The sequence below is a fragment of the Geospiza fortis genome, unplaced genomic scaffold, assembly GCF_000277835.1.
Source record: "Geospiza fortis unplaced genomic scaffold, GeoFor_1.0 scaffold662, whole genome shotgun sequence".
In the NCBI taxonomy this organism is placed as follows: Eukaryota; Metazoa; Chordata; class Aves; order Passeriformes; family Thraupidae; genus Geospiza; species Geospiza fortis.
In genome coordinates, this window is record NW_005054450.1 from 1,293,034 (window position 1) to 1,312,867 (window position 19,834).

The following is a 19,834-nucleotide window of genomic DNA, read 5'->3' on the forward strand; positions in this document are numbered from 1 at the left end:
GGGGCCTCGCCCTCACAGGGTCGGCTTGGAAAGACCTGCGGGATCGTGGAGTGCGGCCTGTGACCCAGCACTGCCCTGTTAACTACACCACCGCACTGAGAGCCGCGTCCGGGCTTTCTCTGACCGCCTCCCCGGGCAGCCCCTTCGAATGTCCAATCACCCTGTGAACAAATTCTTCCTGGTGTCCAACCTGAACCTCCCCAGATGCAGTTTAAGACTATGTTTTGTCCTGTCGCTTGTTTTGTGGGAGAAGTTCCCAAATCCCGCCTGGCTACAACCTCCTGACTGAGAGTTGTAGGGAGCAAAAAGGTTTCCCCCGAACCTCGTTTTCTCCAGGCTGAGTGGGACCCATGACAGGGACATGGCCAGGGTCAGTTTCCTTACCCTTCATGTGGGTGCTGCTGAGTTAGGTGTCACTCATAGTCCAAGTTCTGAGCACCTAGGATTTCCCCTTTTTTTGTGTTTTTTTTTTTTTCCCCTTGGTTTGGCTTTTTTTTTTTACCTTTTTTTTTTTTTTTTTTTTTTTTTTTGGGGGGGTTTTTTTTTGTGGGTTTTTTTTTTTTTTTTTTGGTTTTTTGTTTTTTTTTTGTGTTTATTTGTTTGGTGTTTTGGTTTTTTCTTTTTTTTGGCTGCTATTCTGTAGTCTCTTAGTTCCAGGTTCTTCATCTCAGATATGGCTCTAAGTATGTTTCTTCCTTGCCTTTGTTCCCATGAATCTTGCTTTTCTGCCTCCCATGAATCTTGCTTTCAACTCTATTTTTTTCCCCCCTCACTGTTTTACATAAGGGCTTTGCCATTGTTGTTACAGCATTTTTAAACTTTTCTCCATCCAACTTTGAGATCTGCCGAACTTTGTACGTTTCTAGGTTATATCTCAACCGAAATAATTCCTGGGGTTCTGTACGTGTTCATTTAAATCTCAGTGAAATCACAGGAGCTTTGAAGCGTTCCTGCTCCCCCGGCTGGCCCGCAGCTCATTCCCTCACGAGCACAAGTGCAGCTCCGCGGCAGTGCCGGGGTGCAGAGCGCGGCGCGGACACGGCTCGTCCCGGGCCCGCCGGGCGGCAGCGGTGCCTCCTTACTGAGATATATGGCTTCATAATTAGCCCCTTGCATTTTTCCCGAGTGCTGGCATCAGCGTTCTGTGATGTGTTTCCCTGATTAACAGCTGCTTTGCAACTATTTCCGTGTGCCACCGATAACCATATTTGTCAAGTTAGTCCTGGCAGGGCACTGATTTCTTACTAAAACACAGCATTTCTGTTGCAAGGGGCTTTCTTGTTCACTGTTGTGCCAGGCTTTTAAGTCAGCCCTTGTTAAAACGTAAGTTGGCTTCAGCCTGATGCTTGTTAACAGGATTCTGGGTATCTCCTTTAGAGTAGGAGTGCAGAAACCTTTCACAGACAATTTAATCTTCCGAGCCTTGCAAACATACAGCCGTACACTGAGGGGGTGTTGCTGTAGGCTAATATATTGATCAGTTCCATTTGCCCTATAGCTGTGGCCTTCTGCTCTGGCTGAAATAGGTTGAGTGTTTGTTGATACTGCCATATTATTATTTTTTAATACACTGGAAAAAAATTAATTCCAACTTCTTTTACATACGTCATGTATATTGCCAGTGTTGATTGCTTCCGCACATGTAATGTAAACTGTCTGTGCATAGTTCATGGCCTGGGCCGCCTCTGCTTAATGAAAAGAAGTGTTGCTTTTAAACAGATACAGATCCACTCAGAAAGACAAAATACCATCCCTTGCAACGTATAATTCAGACCCAACCTTTACATCACAGGTCATCTCAAAGTCTCAGTCTATCAACAAATGCTGTTTAGTAATAACCTACAGAGGGTTCCCAGGATTAGGAAATCTATTAGAGCTCTTAAGGCTGCACTCCCAGTGGCTTTTGAGTCTGTTTTCCATGTGGAACTCTCTTACCAAATCCTTTGTAACTTTTATTGGTAAAGATCTTTTACATTTCTGTTATTTTGCTTTTTATTTCTGAGTTGGTAGAGAATAGACATTTGCCACAGTACTTTAAATTTTGTGGTTTATTTTTTTAATGTAAGCAACTGATAAACTAGCTTAGATTGCTTTCCTGGAAACCCTGCAGCTTTAAGCACAATAAGAAATAAGGCTGCCTTTATCTTCCCCATTAACACAAAAGGGAGGGAAATTAGGAATGGAGGGCCTTGGCTGCTAAGTTAACATCCAAGTGCTGTGCTTTGGCCCAGAATTTTGCCAGCCCTCTGCTCTTCCATAGCATCTGCAATAAAGTTCCTGTCTTTATGTTATATTTTTGACATTGAAGCAGAATATTTGGCCTGAATTTATGTAATTTGTCCAGTTGCAAATATAATCTATGAATAGTGACATTGATCTTTTAATTGAAAAATCAAACTGTAGGACATGACCTGCTGCAGGATTCCACCCATCTCTTCCCAGTCAGAAAGATGTCTTTGTGAGTCCTGTTGCTGCAGGAGAGATGGTGAAGGGAAAGCAAGTTTATGGGATTGACTGGCTTTTTAAAAACCAAATACACTCTCTTTAATACAAGTACCTGATCCATTAGATAAAGCCACTCTGCTCGACAGTGCGTGCTGGCAATCTAAGAATCAACACAGTGATACAATGCTCATTATTTGGCAGTGTCCTAATACCATAAAAATTTGGAGAAGTGTTACAAATGCTACAGAAATAGTATGGAACAATGTTAGCAGCTGAGTCACAGTGCTATTTGCCACATGATTTTTTTGGCTGTACATAGGACTGCAAGTCTTCTCATCTTCCTCCTCCTTTTTCTGTTGTTTAAATTATGGAGTGCAGTTGCTCTTGTTTGTGCAAGGAAAATGATCCATAGAAGGTAGGGAAATTCTTGTGTATGTTTGTTGAAAATATTGGCATCTTGACATGGCCAAAATTGCTTTGTAAGTTACTCGTGTATACGAGATTAATTATAAAAATGAAGACATTTCATCTCAGCCTATAGGAACGAATGTTCAGAGGTAAATGCAAACACAGTATGAGAAACATGGGATTACCGGAGGGAGGAATACATGTCCAGGATTCTTTTTATGGAGTTGTTGTTGCTTGTAATTTCATTTTGTTTTAAGATTAAAAAGGCTGTGAATAATGGAGGAAGTAATGCAGGGGAGAGATAAAATAGAAGTTTATTTTGGACTGAAATTTACTACCGAAATGTTTACATCTTTATAAGGCAAAAATAAGCTTTAATAAAGGGTTAGAATCAATGAAATGTTCACATGGTTGTGATTGAATTAGCATAATGAAAAATACTGCTTATTTCTCACAGGTTTTGTAATACTTAAAAATTGATAATTAAATATAAGAGCTTGCAGAACTGCAGGTCTGCAGGCCGTTCATGTCTATCTCACTAAATGTGGGAGGGAGTGTTAAGGAGTGTCTGAAGACACAAACAAGTAATTATTGTTAGAAGGAGAGTGGCTTTGATATGTTCAAGTGTCTGTCGGTCTGCTCATTTGGGCATCTTTCTTATTCAGCATATTATCTTAAGGTTATTAGTTTGGGCGCTTTATATTTCTGCATCTGGCACAGCAATATCAGCACAGTTTAAATCTGCGATTTGCCTGTCACCTGCATTTCAGCTGGAGACAGATCAAGTGCACATAAATGAAGCCAAAGTATACTTTATGTGGGGTGGTTTTTACTCTGCTGTTTTGTGGTTCAAAATTACTGAATGGAACTTAAGGAAAAAATGCAGGAAAACAAGAAAATGAAAAGAATTAAAAATACCCCATTCATTTTATCCTCCCAACTTTGAAGTGTGCTGGGACTTTGTCAAATTCCCGTTAAAATAAATATGTCAATTTCATCTCTCTTCCAAATTCATTTATCATGCTTTTTTAAAAGGTGTTTTCTGCTTTACCTGATGTTTAAATTGGATTCACTCGTTTATGCTGTTCTTTGCTGTATCCCCCATGTTTTTCTTAAATGAATTAGTAATGACAGCGTACTCCATCATACCCTCTCTACAGCCACTTTAAGGGAAGCCTGGTGATCTAAACCTTTTAACCTATTAAAGATGATTTTCCCCAATTGAATCAGACCCACCACAGGTGTAATAACTAATCATTTAAACTACACCTGCTATTATGTATTTTTAAGCCATTATGCATGTTGGATAGATGATAATTCATGTTTATTGCATTGTCCAATGGATCCGTTTTGCCTACACTAGCCTGATTAATGTATTTAAAGAAATAAGAGATGCAATTTAAAAGAAAAAAACATTGATGGAATGCACTGAGGAGTACATTGAAAGTGCCATTAAACCCATCAGAACTTTGCTCTCTGACCAGAAATGCATATTCGAAGTGTTTGATTCAAACACAAAGTGAAACTTAGTGATTTCAGGAGTGATGCTGTATTTTCCCTTCTTTTTCTGCTGTCAAAGTTTTGGAAACCTTTTTGGAACTGAATTCCAGAAACTGTATTTTAAGATAAACTCTTAAAGACCTGAATAACATGGGTCTAGCATATTAGGATGGTTAATTTTAGCACTAGAGAAGGAAAGTAATCTCTTCCACTAGTTCACATGGATGTGCTGTTAGCACATTATTCCTCATGATGCCACAATCAGAACAGATGTTTTTGTATAAAAGTGGAGGGAATCACTGGTGCAGTAACATGTAATAACGTGTATGACAATATAGGGAAGTATGTGGGAAATGGAACTACCATATGAAGAAAAGAACCAAATACCTTTCACTGGCACTAAATGGAAATGTAAACATCTAGTGCTGTTGTTGTTGATGCCATTGAGTATTATCCCAGACTTTACCCTTTGCTTGTACAAGTGCTCTGTTTTAGGTGCTCTGTCACCTTCAAGAAGGATGTAGAAGTCAGTTTGTAGGCAAAAGTCATCTGTGGCTTTTGCTGGTGTGCAATTTAAATTTAACTACTTGCCTACCCATTTGTGTCATTCCAAGTGACTTTTTTGATTGTTGTTATGTGATCCAAAACATGTGAAGTCGCTTCTTCTCTAGTCATGAGAAGCTGAGGTTTATTTATTGCTTTCAATAAATTAGAATGATGGCAGAAAAGGCCTTGATCTCTTAGAATCTGCAGGGAGCTTTAAGTCAGATAGAAAGGAAGCATTCTTACAATAAGCCAACTGTTGCAGATCACATGCATTGACTCAAGGCTGGCTTTAACTGTAGGAGCCAACTTAGGTAAGAAGATCACAATGTAAATAACAGAAGCATGTAATAATCTTAAAGGAGTTTTTTGTACAGGTAGAGCTGCTCCCAAAGTAATTAAACAAGAAACTTGTAAGCTAAACATGATAATTGTGCTGTTTAGAGTTAAACCAAAAACTCTGATACTTGCTGAACCATTTCTGAAAGTTGGTGTTGTCTCCAGACAATCTCCGTGTGATGGGTGTGTTGCCTTACCTTGCAGTCCACGGTGCCTAATATAAAATAGGGATTTGACCATGCCTAACTTGGATCTTTTCTCTCTTTTTTTTTTCTCCAATCCTCCTACTCTCCTCAGATTGTGACAGCAGTGAAATTTTTACAGAATCCACGAGTCCGCCAAAGTCCTCTTGCAACCAGAAGAGCATTCCTGAAGAAGAAAGGTATGAACTCTTTAGGTTGTCGTCTCAATGATAATGAGGGACCTTGAATTAATGTAAAGTCAAAATGTATTGCTGTGGAATATTAGATGTTACAGACAAAGCACTTAGTCTGCCCCAAAAGAAGATCTGAGGTTTATAAGAAATATCAGTCTCTTTTCTTCCCAACTGACTAGTACAATATTTGCACCAGATGTGGAATTGTAGAATACAAAAGACACATGGGAAATTTCTGGTTAACTGTTATCAGATCTTTTCTGCAATGAGGACAGTTCATGCTTGTGGACTAGCTGGTCAGTTCAAACCTTACTGACACTGGCATTAGAATGGCCAATCTCTGGGTGAAAAGGTCAAATGTTTCCAAAGAGAGCCAGAGAGAGGCAAAGAACCTGGTAAAAGTCAACAAGGTCAGGTTAAGGTCAAGCTTGGGGTCAACCTGACTTTCAGGCTGAAATGGTAAACTACTGACTGAGTTTAGCCCTTTTCTATAGCAGGGATAGAACAGATCCTGACAAATCCTATATCATCTTAGTGAGGTGCAGCATACTTTGGTCATTGCCTACAGAAAATTTATTTTACTTTCTGACTCATAGTGGAACTATCTTTTGTTTCTATTTTATTTCTAAAGTTTTTATTCCACAACTTGCAGTGCATTCCAGGTGATGTTCACTCTATATTTTGCTGCAGTCCCGGGACCATATTGCTTACCAGAAGACATAAATAACAACAGCTTTAACTTGAAGTTAATTACGTGTGTTGTAGAGCACTGTAAGGTGTTGAAATGATGCTGAAAACACAAATTCCAAACTTCAGAGGGGAGTGACCCACATACACATTGAAGTCATAAGTACTTCAAGGTACATCAAATTCTAGAGCTAAAGATCTTGAGCTTTGAAAAGTAGGGAAGCCTATGAAATACGTATTTTTCTGTTTGGAGTTATGAACTGCCTATTGACATGCCTGAGACCTGAAGTCATGAGATGGAGAGTTCAAATATTATATGCACCAGTTTTCTCATCCTGAATAGCAGAGAACCTAGAAGGGAATGGCAGCCTTGTGTTTTGGCAATGATGTCATGACGAGGGGCACATCATTTTGAGTGTGATCCTCTCACTGCTTGTCCTAGTGCCAGTTAAAAGGACATTCCAATCACGTAGGGATGTTGCTTGCCCTGCCCTGCCATCAGGATGACATTAAAATTTGGAGCCTGTTGGTCGCTGTGCACCATGAGTTTTTCCTTGAAATATGTGGACCTACGGGGAGTAATTAATCATAAAAGCTTGGGGATTTCAACTCTATCATCGAAGCAATGAAGCAAGGGAAAGCTGAGCCTAAAAGCTGTGCTGATTACCCGGGGTAACCTGATACAAAATCTATTGTTGCTGAGAGATCCTTAGCCCCCAGTATATTGTGCAATATTATAACTGCCTGATCTTCTTCTGTGCTGACAATGACCAGTTAGTCCTCATTTTCTCTCTCAACACAGCTGGGTTAGAATTTCATTTGCAGAAGGTATTTAGAACAATTTAGAGACAAATGTCTCTGGTGTTTGCTCTGCACTTCCCCACCGCAGGCTTCGCTGAACAGTTTTTCGTATCAGGAGCTCCATCTAATCTGTTTAATTTTAATAAATCCCTGACTGGGAGAAGAGGAAGGGTGGGGAGATGGAGGCGCAGAGAAACTGTGGCCGGACTAATACTTCTTATGAATTACTTGGCTAATAATTACTAAAGAGCAGAAATGGTTTGGTAGAACTGTTTGTTTGTTCCTGTGTGTTAATTAGCCCTCCTTCCCTCTTTGCTAATTGTTTTTTTCTAAACTTAACCATAGGAGATAGGAAGGAGTAGGGTCCAGTAGCGCCTGTATCCAGCAGTCACTGGAAGTATGTCCACATGGAATGTGGCCTGTGTTCCGTGCTGGCGTGGTGCCTATGTGGTCTAGCAGATGGAGTCAGTTCTTGAAACGTAGATGTTGTGGCTGGTTTAGGCCCAAGCAGATGAGGGACTACAGGGTTTGGTAGGCTGTTCCCCCTGTTCTCTGATGTACAGTCCCTGTCATCCCGGTGATAATGTTTATCCCCAGTTGAGGCTGTCTGGTAGAGAGTCCTCACTGCCAGTTGAAAAAGGTCCTGCAAGCCTGACTTGGCTTAAGAAATTTCACTTCTGAGACTCATAGAGGTGGTTCTTCCTAGAATTAAAATATTTTCTTCTTTTTCTATAAGCATCTTCTTCCTCATAAGGGCCAATCAAATTTTATTTCCTTTTAGTATGGGAGCTGGATTTGGTTTAATACATTTCAGTGAGATGAAAAATGAAAGTTTCTGCAGGATTATCAGCTGGACTGGGTTTGGTGAAACAATAGTTGTAGAGGCTGAAATCAGGTGTTCTGGTTCTGTGCAGTTCAGGTGGTGCTGAACTGCTCTCTCTGGCACATGGGGTGGTAGAGTGTTGATGACAGTTGGGAGAGTGAGGGTATCCTGGATTTGTAAAAGGGCTTTCAAAAGTCAGATGAGATTTCTCTGTTGTCTTAAGCACTTTTAAACTCCCATATACAGAGGCATTAATGAGAAACATGAAGTTATTAGAATCATTTATCATTTTCTTTGAAGCTTACACTGGCATTTTGTGTAATTTATGACATTTCCTCCTTTTTATCATGAACTTCTTCAGATGAAGGGAAAAACAGCTGTTTCCCCTCAGAGTATCTGAAAGAAAAGAAAGAAAAAAAAGATGCTGTTTGTTTTTTGTCCAACTCGCTGATTCTGCTGATGACATGCCACAGAATCAGCGGCGCCTTGGGAGTAATTAGACAGCATGTGGGGCTTAAACCCTTGTGGAAATGTGTCTGTCATTTAACTGTTGTGCCTCAGATGTCCTGCACTGCTCAGTTACCCATCCGGTAACTCGTGTGGCTTGTTAATTTTGTGTGCTCTGAATCTCTTAAATTCTGGCAAGACAGAGAAAGGGGGTGGAAATGCACTATACATGGTAAGCTCTGCTTCCAGGGTGCTGGGTTTTTGGGGCAGAGAAGGGGAAAACTGCGAGGTTACAGGCTTGTTGTGTCATCTTGGATGAAGAACTGTTTTCTTAGTTGCTCGTTCTCTTCATCTGTAAAATGACTACAGTAATGCCTTTCCAGAGTGGGATTGTGGGAACTGATGAAAGCATATGAGGAGCTCAGAAATAATAGTGATGGAAGAACAGAGGTGCATTAAAGCAAGTTAATGTACAATTGTTGAGTTATGTTGGGAAAATGTCCACTCAGAAGGTTTTCTGCAGTGCATCAATGTTCCAGAAAATTTTTCCAGTGTCAAGATGCCAGACTATGGTGATTTCTGAAGAGATGAAAAAATTACTTAATTCTACGTGCCCTTCCCAGTCAGAGCTCAAAGGCACTTGATCCCCTGGAAACAAATGCTGTCAGCCCCAGAATCACCAGTCAAAAACTGACTTGATTTTGTTCCTCTTTCTGTAGTCTGCATTCTTGGAAGTTGAACCTGCCTTTTCCCCTTTGTCAAAGAAACCCAAGTGAATCACCTTCTGGACCTGAAGGATGGGGGCACAGTCCACTGCTGGAGGGCTTAAAAAAAGCAAATTCTTCGGCAGATTTCAATTTAACCCTCTTTTATTACTCTTTTTTTTTTTTATAATTTAAGTCCATTTCATGAGGCAGTTTGCATGTCCTTGAATGGAATCTCGTTACCATGAAAGCTTTTTTAGCATTGATTTCATAACAGTCTTAATTTAATAGTGCCGTCATTACTGAGAAGCTCTGAGAGTGAGGCCCCAGCTTTCCAGGTCACTGACCTTTTAATTACAAACCTTGTTCTGATGGCCAGGTTATCGACTGGACAGCTCCCAGCTCCTGCCCCCAGCATGAAGATGAAAATAACTGCCTTTCCTCCCCCACTTCCAGAAAAGGGAGGAAAAGAAAAGTAACCTCTTGTGTTTCCAAAATTAATTTTCTCCTTCAGCTTTACTTTGTAATTAATTCTTTAACATGTCTCAGTGAAGCTCAAACAGTTTTTGTAAAGGCTTTTCTTGAGAATAAAATACAATGCAAGCCAATGGAGTCCAGTGCCAACTCAGCTGGAAAAATAAGAGTTAGTAACCTATGGTGTCAAAATACCTATTTAGGCCAAACTGCTCTGGCTCTCCAAACCTTATTATTTTCTAGAAAGTACCATGTTTGATACACAAATGTGGGATTAGACCATAAGTGTTGACTGTTCAAGGAATGCTAGGTGACTTGTCATTCTCTTGAAACTTCCTGTCAGGATATGGATTGAGAGATGGTGCAGAAAAGGAGTAAGGGCTTTATTTCACTGTTATGCTGGTGTTGGCTTCTCCATAGTGCCTGGTGTGGGTGGTGCTGTGGTGGATTTGTACTGAGGACAGTGTTGGTAGTACAGAGGTGTTTTATCTGAGCAGTGCTTGCACACAGAGCCAAGGCCTTTTCCACTTGTCACCCCAACAGTGAGGAGGCTGGAAGTGCACGAGAGGATGGGTCAGCTGACCTCAGCTGATCAAGGGACACAGGTATAATCTGTTCACTGTTTTCAGCACAAATCCAAAACATAGCCCCATACTAGCTACTGTAAAAACGGTGCACTGTCCCAACCAGACAATTGCACGACTGATTGTGTGAGTGAGGCTTGTCCTGTTTTGTCCTTGCATCTCAGGTAACTTGTTCTCTAGCTGCTCACACCAGTGCCTGCACAGACCTCATCACTTGAACTTGCAAAGCTACAAGCAGGACCTGGAGTTCAGATACTGATAGCAAAAATTTATTGCAAGAGCATGCTTAGTGTTTTAAGTTCCTAGTACAAATCAACACACGGCAAGAGAGAGTTCACTAGCATAGGTAGAAGCAGGGAGGTGCTTTCTGATTATTTAAGAAGTTTGCAGCAGGTGTTCAAGTAGCATAAAGTAACTCTAACATCTTGTGTAGACTTGCAGAAATCACTGTAGAGGTTGAATGGAAGTCAGCACATTCTGCGTGTTAGAGTTGAATGGAAGTCAGCACATTCTGCGTTTTCATGATGCGTTTCATTTCAGGATTTTGGAGCACATTGTACCCATTAACTATGGAAACTTTGCAGCTAGTAGCATGGAGCATGTTGGATGATGTTTATAGGGTTAGCTATCATTATCAGAATCATGGTTTGATCTAGATCTCACTGTGCTTCCCACTAAAAAGCATCCACCTCTGAGGTAGACAACAGCAGCTGTTCAACATCACTTTGTGATTTTTAGGAGAGGAAATGAAGAATACTTTATCTAAGTGATCTTGCAGAGGGAGCTTTAGGGATAGAGAATGTAATTACTGAGTAAAAAATTTACTAAGATTCTTGAAAAGCACCATGGGATATTTAATTACTAAAGATGGTTGGGCCTCTGTTTATGACTGTGCAAGACAGCTAGTGTGCCTTGTAATATTTTGCTAGGATAAAGAAAAATATGTCCTGCACCTGTCATGCAACCAGTGTTCTTTAGGTGCCTCCCATCCAAGCTTTGGCTCTACACAGCCCTGCATAAATGGGGAAATGTGATTGTCTCCCAAAGAGCTTATTAGGGAACTTAAGAATGAAGAGTGAGAGAATGAAAGCTGTCATTGCTAACAAACTCACACCAGTTCCTATCTAAATCAGCATTAGGGGTAATCACATCCATTTGTGGCACTCTGCTGTGTTTGCCCAGTGCTGATAATGTTCAACACACACATTCCACTCCTGGAGTATCATAATGCAGAGGAATAGATGTGCTTGTGATCCAGAAATTAGTTCCACCTTTCTGTGTTTTGTATTAGTTGCCTTCTTTTTTCTTCCTGAAAATGATTGAGAATCACTATCCATCTGCTGAGAAGGAGATGTCTTCCTGTCCTGCCACTCTTTTGCATGCGGATCTGTCACCTGCTGTTCAGTACCAGCCTATTCATCATGCTGACTCCTTTCCCCATCAATTTTACCACTGTTTGTGATGTCTGAACTTGTCATGAACTGTACGGATTTTCTTGGCTTCTTTGGTGACAAGGAATGTACAGTAGTGCTAACAAAATGTGGTAAACTGCTCAACCTTAAGACATCCTGGGAATCAGATATGGTGCTTCTTTGGAGGGTTTTGGGAAGAATATAGTTGAAGAAGCCCTTCGCTATCATTCCTCAAGATTTGAAAGGAAGTTTGGAAAAACTAGTTTGTTCAGTCCCTATAAACATGGAGAAATCAGTTTATTGCTCATCTCTGACTCTTGTCCCAGTCACTAGTCATTTATGAGAGGGCAGAAAACCACCTGACAGCAGGTTAGACATAACTGCTCATGTGATGCAGTGTAGAAAGGAAGCCAATCTTTTCTTGGCTTGAAAATTATTGATAAATTGGAACAGACCGTTTTGATGCTTAGGAAGTTGTGCATGCTGCAAAATGCTGTTTGTAAGCTTAATTTTAAGAAATAATTGGAATGTCATGGGTTTAATGATGTCTCTCCACTTGGCTATCTGACAGTGACTATTTAATGTAAAAGAGCCGTTAAAAATGGCTTTGCAAAATTAACTCCTATTGCTCATTGAGTGTATTTTGAGTCATATCTGCCTTGTTTACTGACAAAATAATGTTTCCATTCCTGGTAGTACTGAAAAAACAATATGATTACAGCAGAGTGAATTGAAGTCTACCTAGAAGATAATGCTAAAATAGTCAATTATATTCCAAGGCCTGAAATCATTAGCCTTAGTCATGGGCAAAAAAGACCCAGCCCCTAAGTCTGACTTGTAAATTTAAATATTTATTTATAATGCTTTTGAGTGAAAGTAAATGCCAAGTCCAAGAGAAAGTCACTTTTGTAGTTACAATCTAAAAGCAGGCATGGGAGATCTGAGACATGACTGCTTCCTTGGCTTTGGTTAAGTTTCTTGTTTGCAGCTTGCCCATCTGTAAAATGGGGTTAATTACCACTTTTGCCTTATTGACTCAGTAAGATTTATGTTAGCTATGTTCATAAACTGCTCTGATATGCTTGTTTCAGAGTTCTTGGTGCTGCTGTGTGTGATTTTTGAAGGTACTGCAGTAAAAGCCACACTTTCAGAGAGATTAGGAGTTTACTTCCATCAGCTATGTATGGGAGGAGAAAACTGCAAACTTTAGAATGTCAGAATGTCAAGGCTCAGGCAGATTGCGTGCAATCCTAATCCAGCCCTGCAGCTTTGACCTTTGAAGGAAGATTCACCTTGAGATGGTTGAAGAAATCTATGTATGTTTGTATAAAAATATTTCTGTGACAGAAGGAATTTGTTTTTCATGGTCATCCAGCTCAGGGCTTCCCCACAGTCTTCCCAGAACAAGTAAATGAATTCAGCTTCTGACCCGCTCTGAGAATGGACCTGGTATTCTAAGTCTAAGGAGACAGCCTTCCCTCTTGAGGCTAAAATAAGGAGTGTAGTTAGGATAATCTGTGGTGTTCTGCTAAAATCCATTTCAGACCTAATGATACTTTCCTGCTAGGAAAGGTAAAATGTATGAGATAATTATCTAGGATCTCTTAGACAACATTTCTCTTCTGTTTAAAATTATGTCTTGGGTCCCCTTGAACATGAAATCCTACAGTTTGCTTTTCTGCTGCAAACTCTTAATTTTAGTCTGGAGTTCAATCATTCTTTTCTTAACTAAGAGGTTAATTTAGTTTTTTGTTCATTCCTTGCTATTCTTTCTCCTGGAGCCTAGTCCAGGTGACTCCACTTCTCCTGGAGCAGAGAAGAGAATTCATTCTCATGAAACCTGAGGCGCTCTGAAGTAAAAGCTGTTGACTTTGTCATACCGTGCAAATGTGCATTGCTTTTAGCAAGACAATAAAGGGTAAATGGGGTGATCTCTGCTCCTGCAGAGAGGTCAGGTGGTTACATTACACAATCTTCTAGAGCATCTTGCAGCAAATACATGGGTTATATTAAAAGTTGCAATCATATCATTTTTTAAAAGTAAATTGCTGACCTTATGCAGTGGAATCAGCTTTATTGAATTTCGCCAAAAATGCGTTTATAATCCCCCCACCCCTGCATACACATGATATTCATGTCCTTGCTGCCCATGTGGAAATGTCCCTTTTTACGGTGATAAAATTAAATTTGTCTTTGTCTCTGCCTTGCCTCACCTTTTAAGATTCCATCCTTTAGAGACACCAGTGGATATCCATACCAGAGAATGAAGATGGGCAATATCCCTGCATGGTTGGCTGGCTGATTGCGAGCCAACTACCACGGAACAAATAAATAAGCATTTCACATTTAGAGGACAAATCAACCTGAGGACAGGTATAATATGGGTATTTTTCTAAGAGTGTTGTGGCCTTAGTATAGGTAAGAATTTATTTTGACTTGGAAGTACCTACGCTTTGCTTCTGGATTTTTTCTAATTGCTATGCAATATGAAATGTAAAATCCACTAACAGTTGTTGTGTTACTCGTAGTACTGTGTTACGTGCCCTTCTTCAATAATAACTAACCATAAAACTCTAGGCTTTGGCCACCTACAGCCTCCTTCCTGAATTCACTTGAGAGAAAGGTGTTACGCAGCATGCTCAAGAATTTAACACACCTATTTCCCATATTTCTATGCCACTTTGCATCTTCAAAGTACTCTATGAATATTAGCTGACTAGGCTTGTGACACCCTTTATGAAATGGCAAGATTATAAGATTAATTTAAAACATTTCAGATTACATTTTTTCATCTTCATTAGACCTTTATATTCTCGAAAGAGTTTGAAAAGTCCACATTTTAGTGGGAAACTGAAGAATTTTAGGTGGGGACACTGAGGCAGATGTATTAACAGTTAGATCTGAGATAATTCTGACTGCCAGCCATAGATCTATAAATACAACCATATTGTGCTATATTGTCAGTGTGATGTACTGTATAGAATTTTCAGTAAAATTACTTAAAGCATTTTCATGTTTATCCACCATTGCAAACCCCAGCTGCTTTGAGGGTTGGTGGAAGAGGTTAAGCTGGTTTTATGCAATAAAATCAACATAAACCATCTAAGTAAATGAAGGGGCAGATTGGCCTCTGCAGTGTTAGCCAGGATCCCTTCTTACAGCATCCCCCAGCTTGTGTTTTTTATGTAGTGTTTAAAAGACTGTTGCTCAGAGGTACTGGAAAGAATATCAGAATATCATTACTCCTGCTCTTCAAGTAACCAGGAGAATGCAGCTGTTAAACTCAGGATATAAAATACATGTTTAAAAGATGACTCTGTATGTGTTTAAAAAAGAGAGCGAGAGAGGATTCAAGGGAACCAAAAAATAGCAGGTTCCATTACTGTAATTAAATGGCAGCATTTAACCTATCAGGCCGTTGCGTGTATGTGAGAGACGAGCAGGGAGCTGCATTTGAAATGATCTCTGTCTTCCTTGGGGGATAGAGTAGTTAAATAATTTGTTTGCGAGGTGTGAGTTTAGTGTCGGGTAAAGCGAGTGCTGGTGTGTGTGTCTCATAAAGCTGGATAGCTGAGGATGGCATTCAGCAGTGTATGCACTGTCAGGAGGAACACAAGCTGCTCTTGCCCATTTGTTGGCTTCTCTGGACTCAGGGCCTCACCTGGTCCCACATATTTCATCATAAAAGGAGAGCTTTTTCCATGCCAGGCCACCTGACACAGACAGCAGTAGCAGTGAAAAAAAACCAGGGAGGAAATAGAGGAAGAAAAGAATCGGAGTCAGTTTTGTGAGCTTTTTTCCCAGTGGTTGCTGTAAGGGCTGAGTTGTTGTATGCGGTCGTTGGCACTCGGGAGTCTGGGGGCTGTGGCATCCCTGGGGACCAAGGACGAAGCTGCTGCTCAGGGATCTGCCCCTTAAGCAGCACATCAGTGTTGTGCCTGTGCCTGGCTTGGTTCCTGTGCTTTGAGACTGGAGTGCAGAGCCACGTGGAGAGAGAGGGATCTGCTGAGGGCAGCCTTGGCCCTTCATCATTGACCTGCACCTTGAACAGCCCTTTGGGCAGACCTGGACAGTGATGTTGGTCCACTTTTTGGCATCCCAGAGAGGAGATACAGTCTTACATAGTGCTCAGAAGGGGATATCTTCCCATTTTTATTAACTCCCTTTTTATTTGTACAGTGATTCTTTGTTTAGAAATATTTCCTAGCCCAGGAACTCCAAGAGCTATCCTCATACTTTGAACTGCTTCAGGTGCCTCCCCTACTGATCCGACTTGTGTTGTATTGCAAGAACATGCCCCTGAGTGTTTCTTAATGTTCTCCCCAGTTTCTGTGTGAATTTTGTATAGCCACTCCCATTTTAATTCCTGGGCTGGAATTTTTGTGATGCATTAGAAGACAACAGACAGTGTTAAAATTACAGATATTTCTGTATTTCCTTATTGAATATTCAACTCCAGTGACTGGATTTTGAGAGGAGCACTGGGCTAAGAAGAGAACAGAGACATGCCCTGTATTTTAGCACCCAGTCAAAGCAATGCATGAATTTGAGTCCTTGATGAGATTTAAAAATCTGAAACTATTTCCATAGACGATCTACCAAAAAAAAGGTATAAATATGTTATTTGAATAAATGATTTGTTATATGCACTCAAGTGCATATAAGGCGTGTATAGATTCTCAAACCTGTCAGTCTTTGCACATGATGATTGTGCCAGTGTGAAATGTTTTAGAAAAGATACAGTGTAATATTATTTCTCTTTCACAGACGTAGAAACTGAGGCAGATGGAGGTTAAATGGCCTACACAAGGTCAATAGCAAGGCTGGGAATAGAGCACAAATGTGTAGAGGCTTTTTATTATACTAATAAGGAAACTCTGGAGGTGTGTTTGGCATGGTAATCGGAACCCCGGAGAACTAGAAGCAGTTACTGTGTTCTGTGCATGTCCCGAGGGAGCAATGATGAAACTCCTTTTCTACCTTACCACTCCAGTTCTCCGTGTGTGGTCACCATAGTTTTTACACCACTTAACCTCGTTATTTTTAGTATTGTTAGCATTAGTCGTCCTTTGGGCGTTTAATCCAGGCTCTTTAATTTTCTCTGGAGCCCTGAAGAGGCCCTGTGGAAGCCACAAGGGGAGAAAAAAAAGCAATAAACAAACCAAAAGATGAAAAATGATCTTTTGAAACTTCTTCTATTTTGTTGACTTGTCCCCTAATGTTTTTTGTCTTTGTTGTTCTTTCATCATGAAGGACCCTGCTTAAATGTCTAATCTTGGTTTCTTAAAAGTTAATTTACTATTGTTTCTTTCTTCCCCACCCAAGATTAACATCCTGTGTGATGACATAGATGGTTGTTGTCTAAATGGATGTGATGTAACCAACAAAATTGTGTAGGGTGGGTGGAGAAATATTTATATACTTGTGTTAAAAATTACAAAGTAGGTTTGTCTTTTAAACAGAAGGTATTTCAACACTGTTACTGGCAGCATCAGCCTTTAATTTTACAGGTGGCTACCTTTCTAGTAACATTCAGCAAATATTTTAATGGCATGTAAAAAATTTCTCAAAAACAGAATAATGAGGATCGAGGGTGATTTATAATCTGTAATGAATTCTTGCTGACGTTGTCTTTTTATAATAGTGTAGTAGCATCTCTGTCTTTCTGGGGGAAGTGCAAACTAAATTTACCTGAAACATTTGTACCATAATAATCAAATATGTAGCATTTAGATGTAATTTTCTTAATTCAACTTATCTTCTTAGTGTGATGTTACCTGACTCACAGGTGTCTAACACTAATTCCACTTCATAGAAATTGAGTTAGAGGAGCCAAGATGCTCTGTAAGGTTGTGAGAAAATGCCTGTCAGAAAAAGGCATGTGTTCATGGCTCCACACCCAGTGTTGGTTTCTTTACATTTCCATATCTTTTTCTATGCACAGTTCCATGTATTTTTACATGTTCTCAAAATGTGCAGCTGTAGCTATGAGTTCTCCATGCTCCCCATAGCAGCTTCCTGGCAGAGGGAGTGTCCAGTATGCCCTGTCACACTGCGTGTTCAGTGCTTCACTGTGTGTTCTTCAAGCACTCCAACTTCATTTGTAGACACTTAATATGATTTTTCCTGTGATGAGTCTGTACAAATGTGTTTGGTTTGTTCCTTTCTAAAGTTTAAAGTAAAAGAGGATATAAATAACATTGAGGGAAGTTGCTCTTCACACTGCAGTTCATCTTCATCTGCAGAGGCTGCTCTGTGACTGGTTTTGTCTAAGGTAGAAAATAGCCAGGTGCTCTTGTTAGTGGGTTTGGGGCAAGGAAACAGAAATGGTGCATCAGGACAGATTTCCCCATTCTTACATATAAAACAAAGGCATCCTTCAGATATTCTGAAAAATCTGGTTAAAAATTTCATAGAATGGCTTGAAATTGTTGTTCTGTTACATGATTCCTTTCTTTTGAATGCCGATTTTGGCAGAAAGAGTGGCAGGTTCTAGAATTGCAAGCCAGCCCAGTCCAGTAATCCCAGATCAGCAGTGACTGATCCAGAGTTCCACGTTCGAGATCAGACCTGATGCAGTCTGTGTTCACCCCCATACCACAGCAAGGCCTGGGGATTCTTCACTGCTGTAACAAAGAAGTTGGAGTTACAAATGTCTTGGTTGACTGCAAAACCCCCCTGGCCAGCTCCTTCTGAATCAGCATTGGAATTCTTGTGACATGCTGGTTCAAGTTGTTGGAAATACAATTTAAAATTGGTGTTTCGAAGGTAGATCAAAACCAAACCTCCTGTTTTGCTGGTGTTTTACCTTACTTGAATTTAAGACCACCTCTGGCTTTCTATTTAGAAGCTCCTAAAGATAATATCACAGATCAAAGAGTAGCCAAAGGCTAATCATTTTGTTATTATTGCTCAACAAGCTGCTTAACAAAATATATTTTGTTCACACAAAATAAATGGATCTGAAGCACAAATGTTTTCTGTCACTGCTGCTATTAAAATATGTGGTAAGCTTTATAAGCTATGGTAGTGCATGGGTTTCTTAAGGGCCATGTATCAAACCGGGCTGCTTTTGGAAATTAACATGTAGAAGAAATTAATAATCTTTCACCTTTACAGAATGTTTCATGTTGTAGTTCCCAATTTAATAGGAAATTGCATAGGCCTGATGTGTGTACTCTGGGCAAGTTACTTCATTTTTGAGTGCAGGGATTTTCTTTGCAGCCTGTCTTTCCTTCACACTGCTTGTGGGACACTTTGGGTCTGCCTGCCTTCTGTGGGCTGCACAGTTCCTGGCACCATACCTGCCCAGTGAATGCCTTTTGGGATCTCTGAGGAGTATTATGATACAAATAATGAGGATCAGGAGCCATCACTGTGAGACTTGCTTCTCTGCAGGAATAGCAGCAGCAATTTACAGGTCACAGGTTGGATGTGCTTGGAAACGTACCTGTTTAGTGTACCTAATACTTGTTTTCTCTGAATGCCTGGTCTTATTTCTAGGGAGTTGTCAGTTGTGGTAACGAGTCATGACAGCACTATGGTTACTGGAGTAGTGTCTCTTCCATTAGCTGGATTTTTTGATCTCTAAGGACTTCTTTTAAACAGATGTCAGAGCCCTGGTTATGTACTATTCTTGATAAGCTACCTTGGAACTGGTATCCTGGCATAGTCTTCAAAGCCTTCAAACGCCAAGTAGATACTAATTTGAAATAATTTCAAATATGCAGAGGTTTTAGTTCTTGTGTAGTGTTCTCACATCATGAACTGGCTGAATGTTTGTCCTATGTTTCTGTGAGGCAGCACTGGCTTCCAGGTTAGTCACACATGTAGTGTCTCCAGCTCTAGCCATGCAACAGGCAAGTGGACATAATCTAAGTGTCCACTCAGAGGAGGCTTTACAGCAGGTACTGTGCTTTAGGCTCGTGTGATAATAGAAAGGAAAAGCTGGAGGCAAGAGACCTAAAAATAAAAATAGCACCATCACAGATGATGAGAAAATAAAATCTCCTTCCATTTTTAGGAGAGATTTTTATTTATGTTACAGAAATGCTTGTTTCTTCTGTCTTTTTTGCTGACCATGGTTTTCTGAGAATGATTCTGTAATGGGCAGGTCTTCAGAAGAAGGTACCCAAGTTGTAGTTCAGGTCGGTGAGGACTTCTGGACCAGTCTTGCATGATTTAGAGTCATGTTGCTATCTCCTTTTTTTTCTCTGTTTTGAACTGTTTGTGGAGCAAAAATTATACCTGTTGAATTATGGTGTCTGCTGCCTGAAGATATGTTGTAGATT

At 40.2% G+C, this 19,834-nt stretch overlaps 1 protein-coding gene across 1 annotated transcript in view; it reads left to right on the forward strand.

Moving 5' to 3' along the window:
- Positions 1-19,834, forward strand: part of PEX14 (peroxisomal biogenesis factor 14) — a 62,912-nt gene that overhangs the window by 22,483 nt on the left and 20,595 nt on the right. Inside the window, exon 3 of the mRNA XM_005427723.2 lies at positions 5,533-5,617. Within this exon, the coding sequence (XP_005427780.1) occupies positions 5,533-5,617 (85 nt within the window). The remainder of the gene's footprint in view (positions 1-5,532; positions 5,618-19,834) is intronic.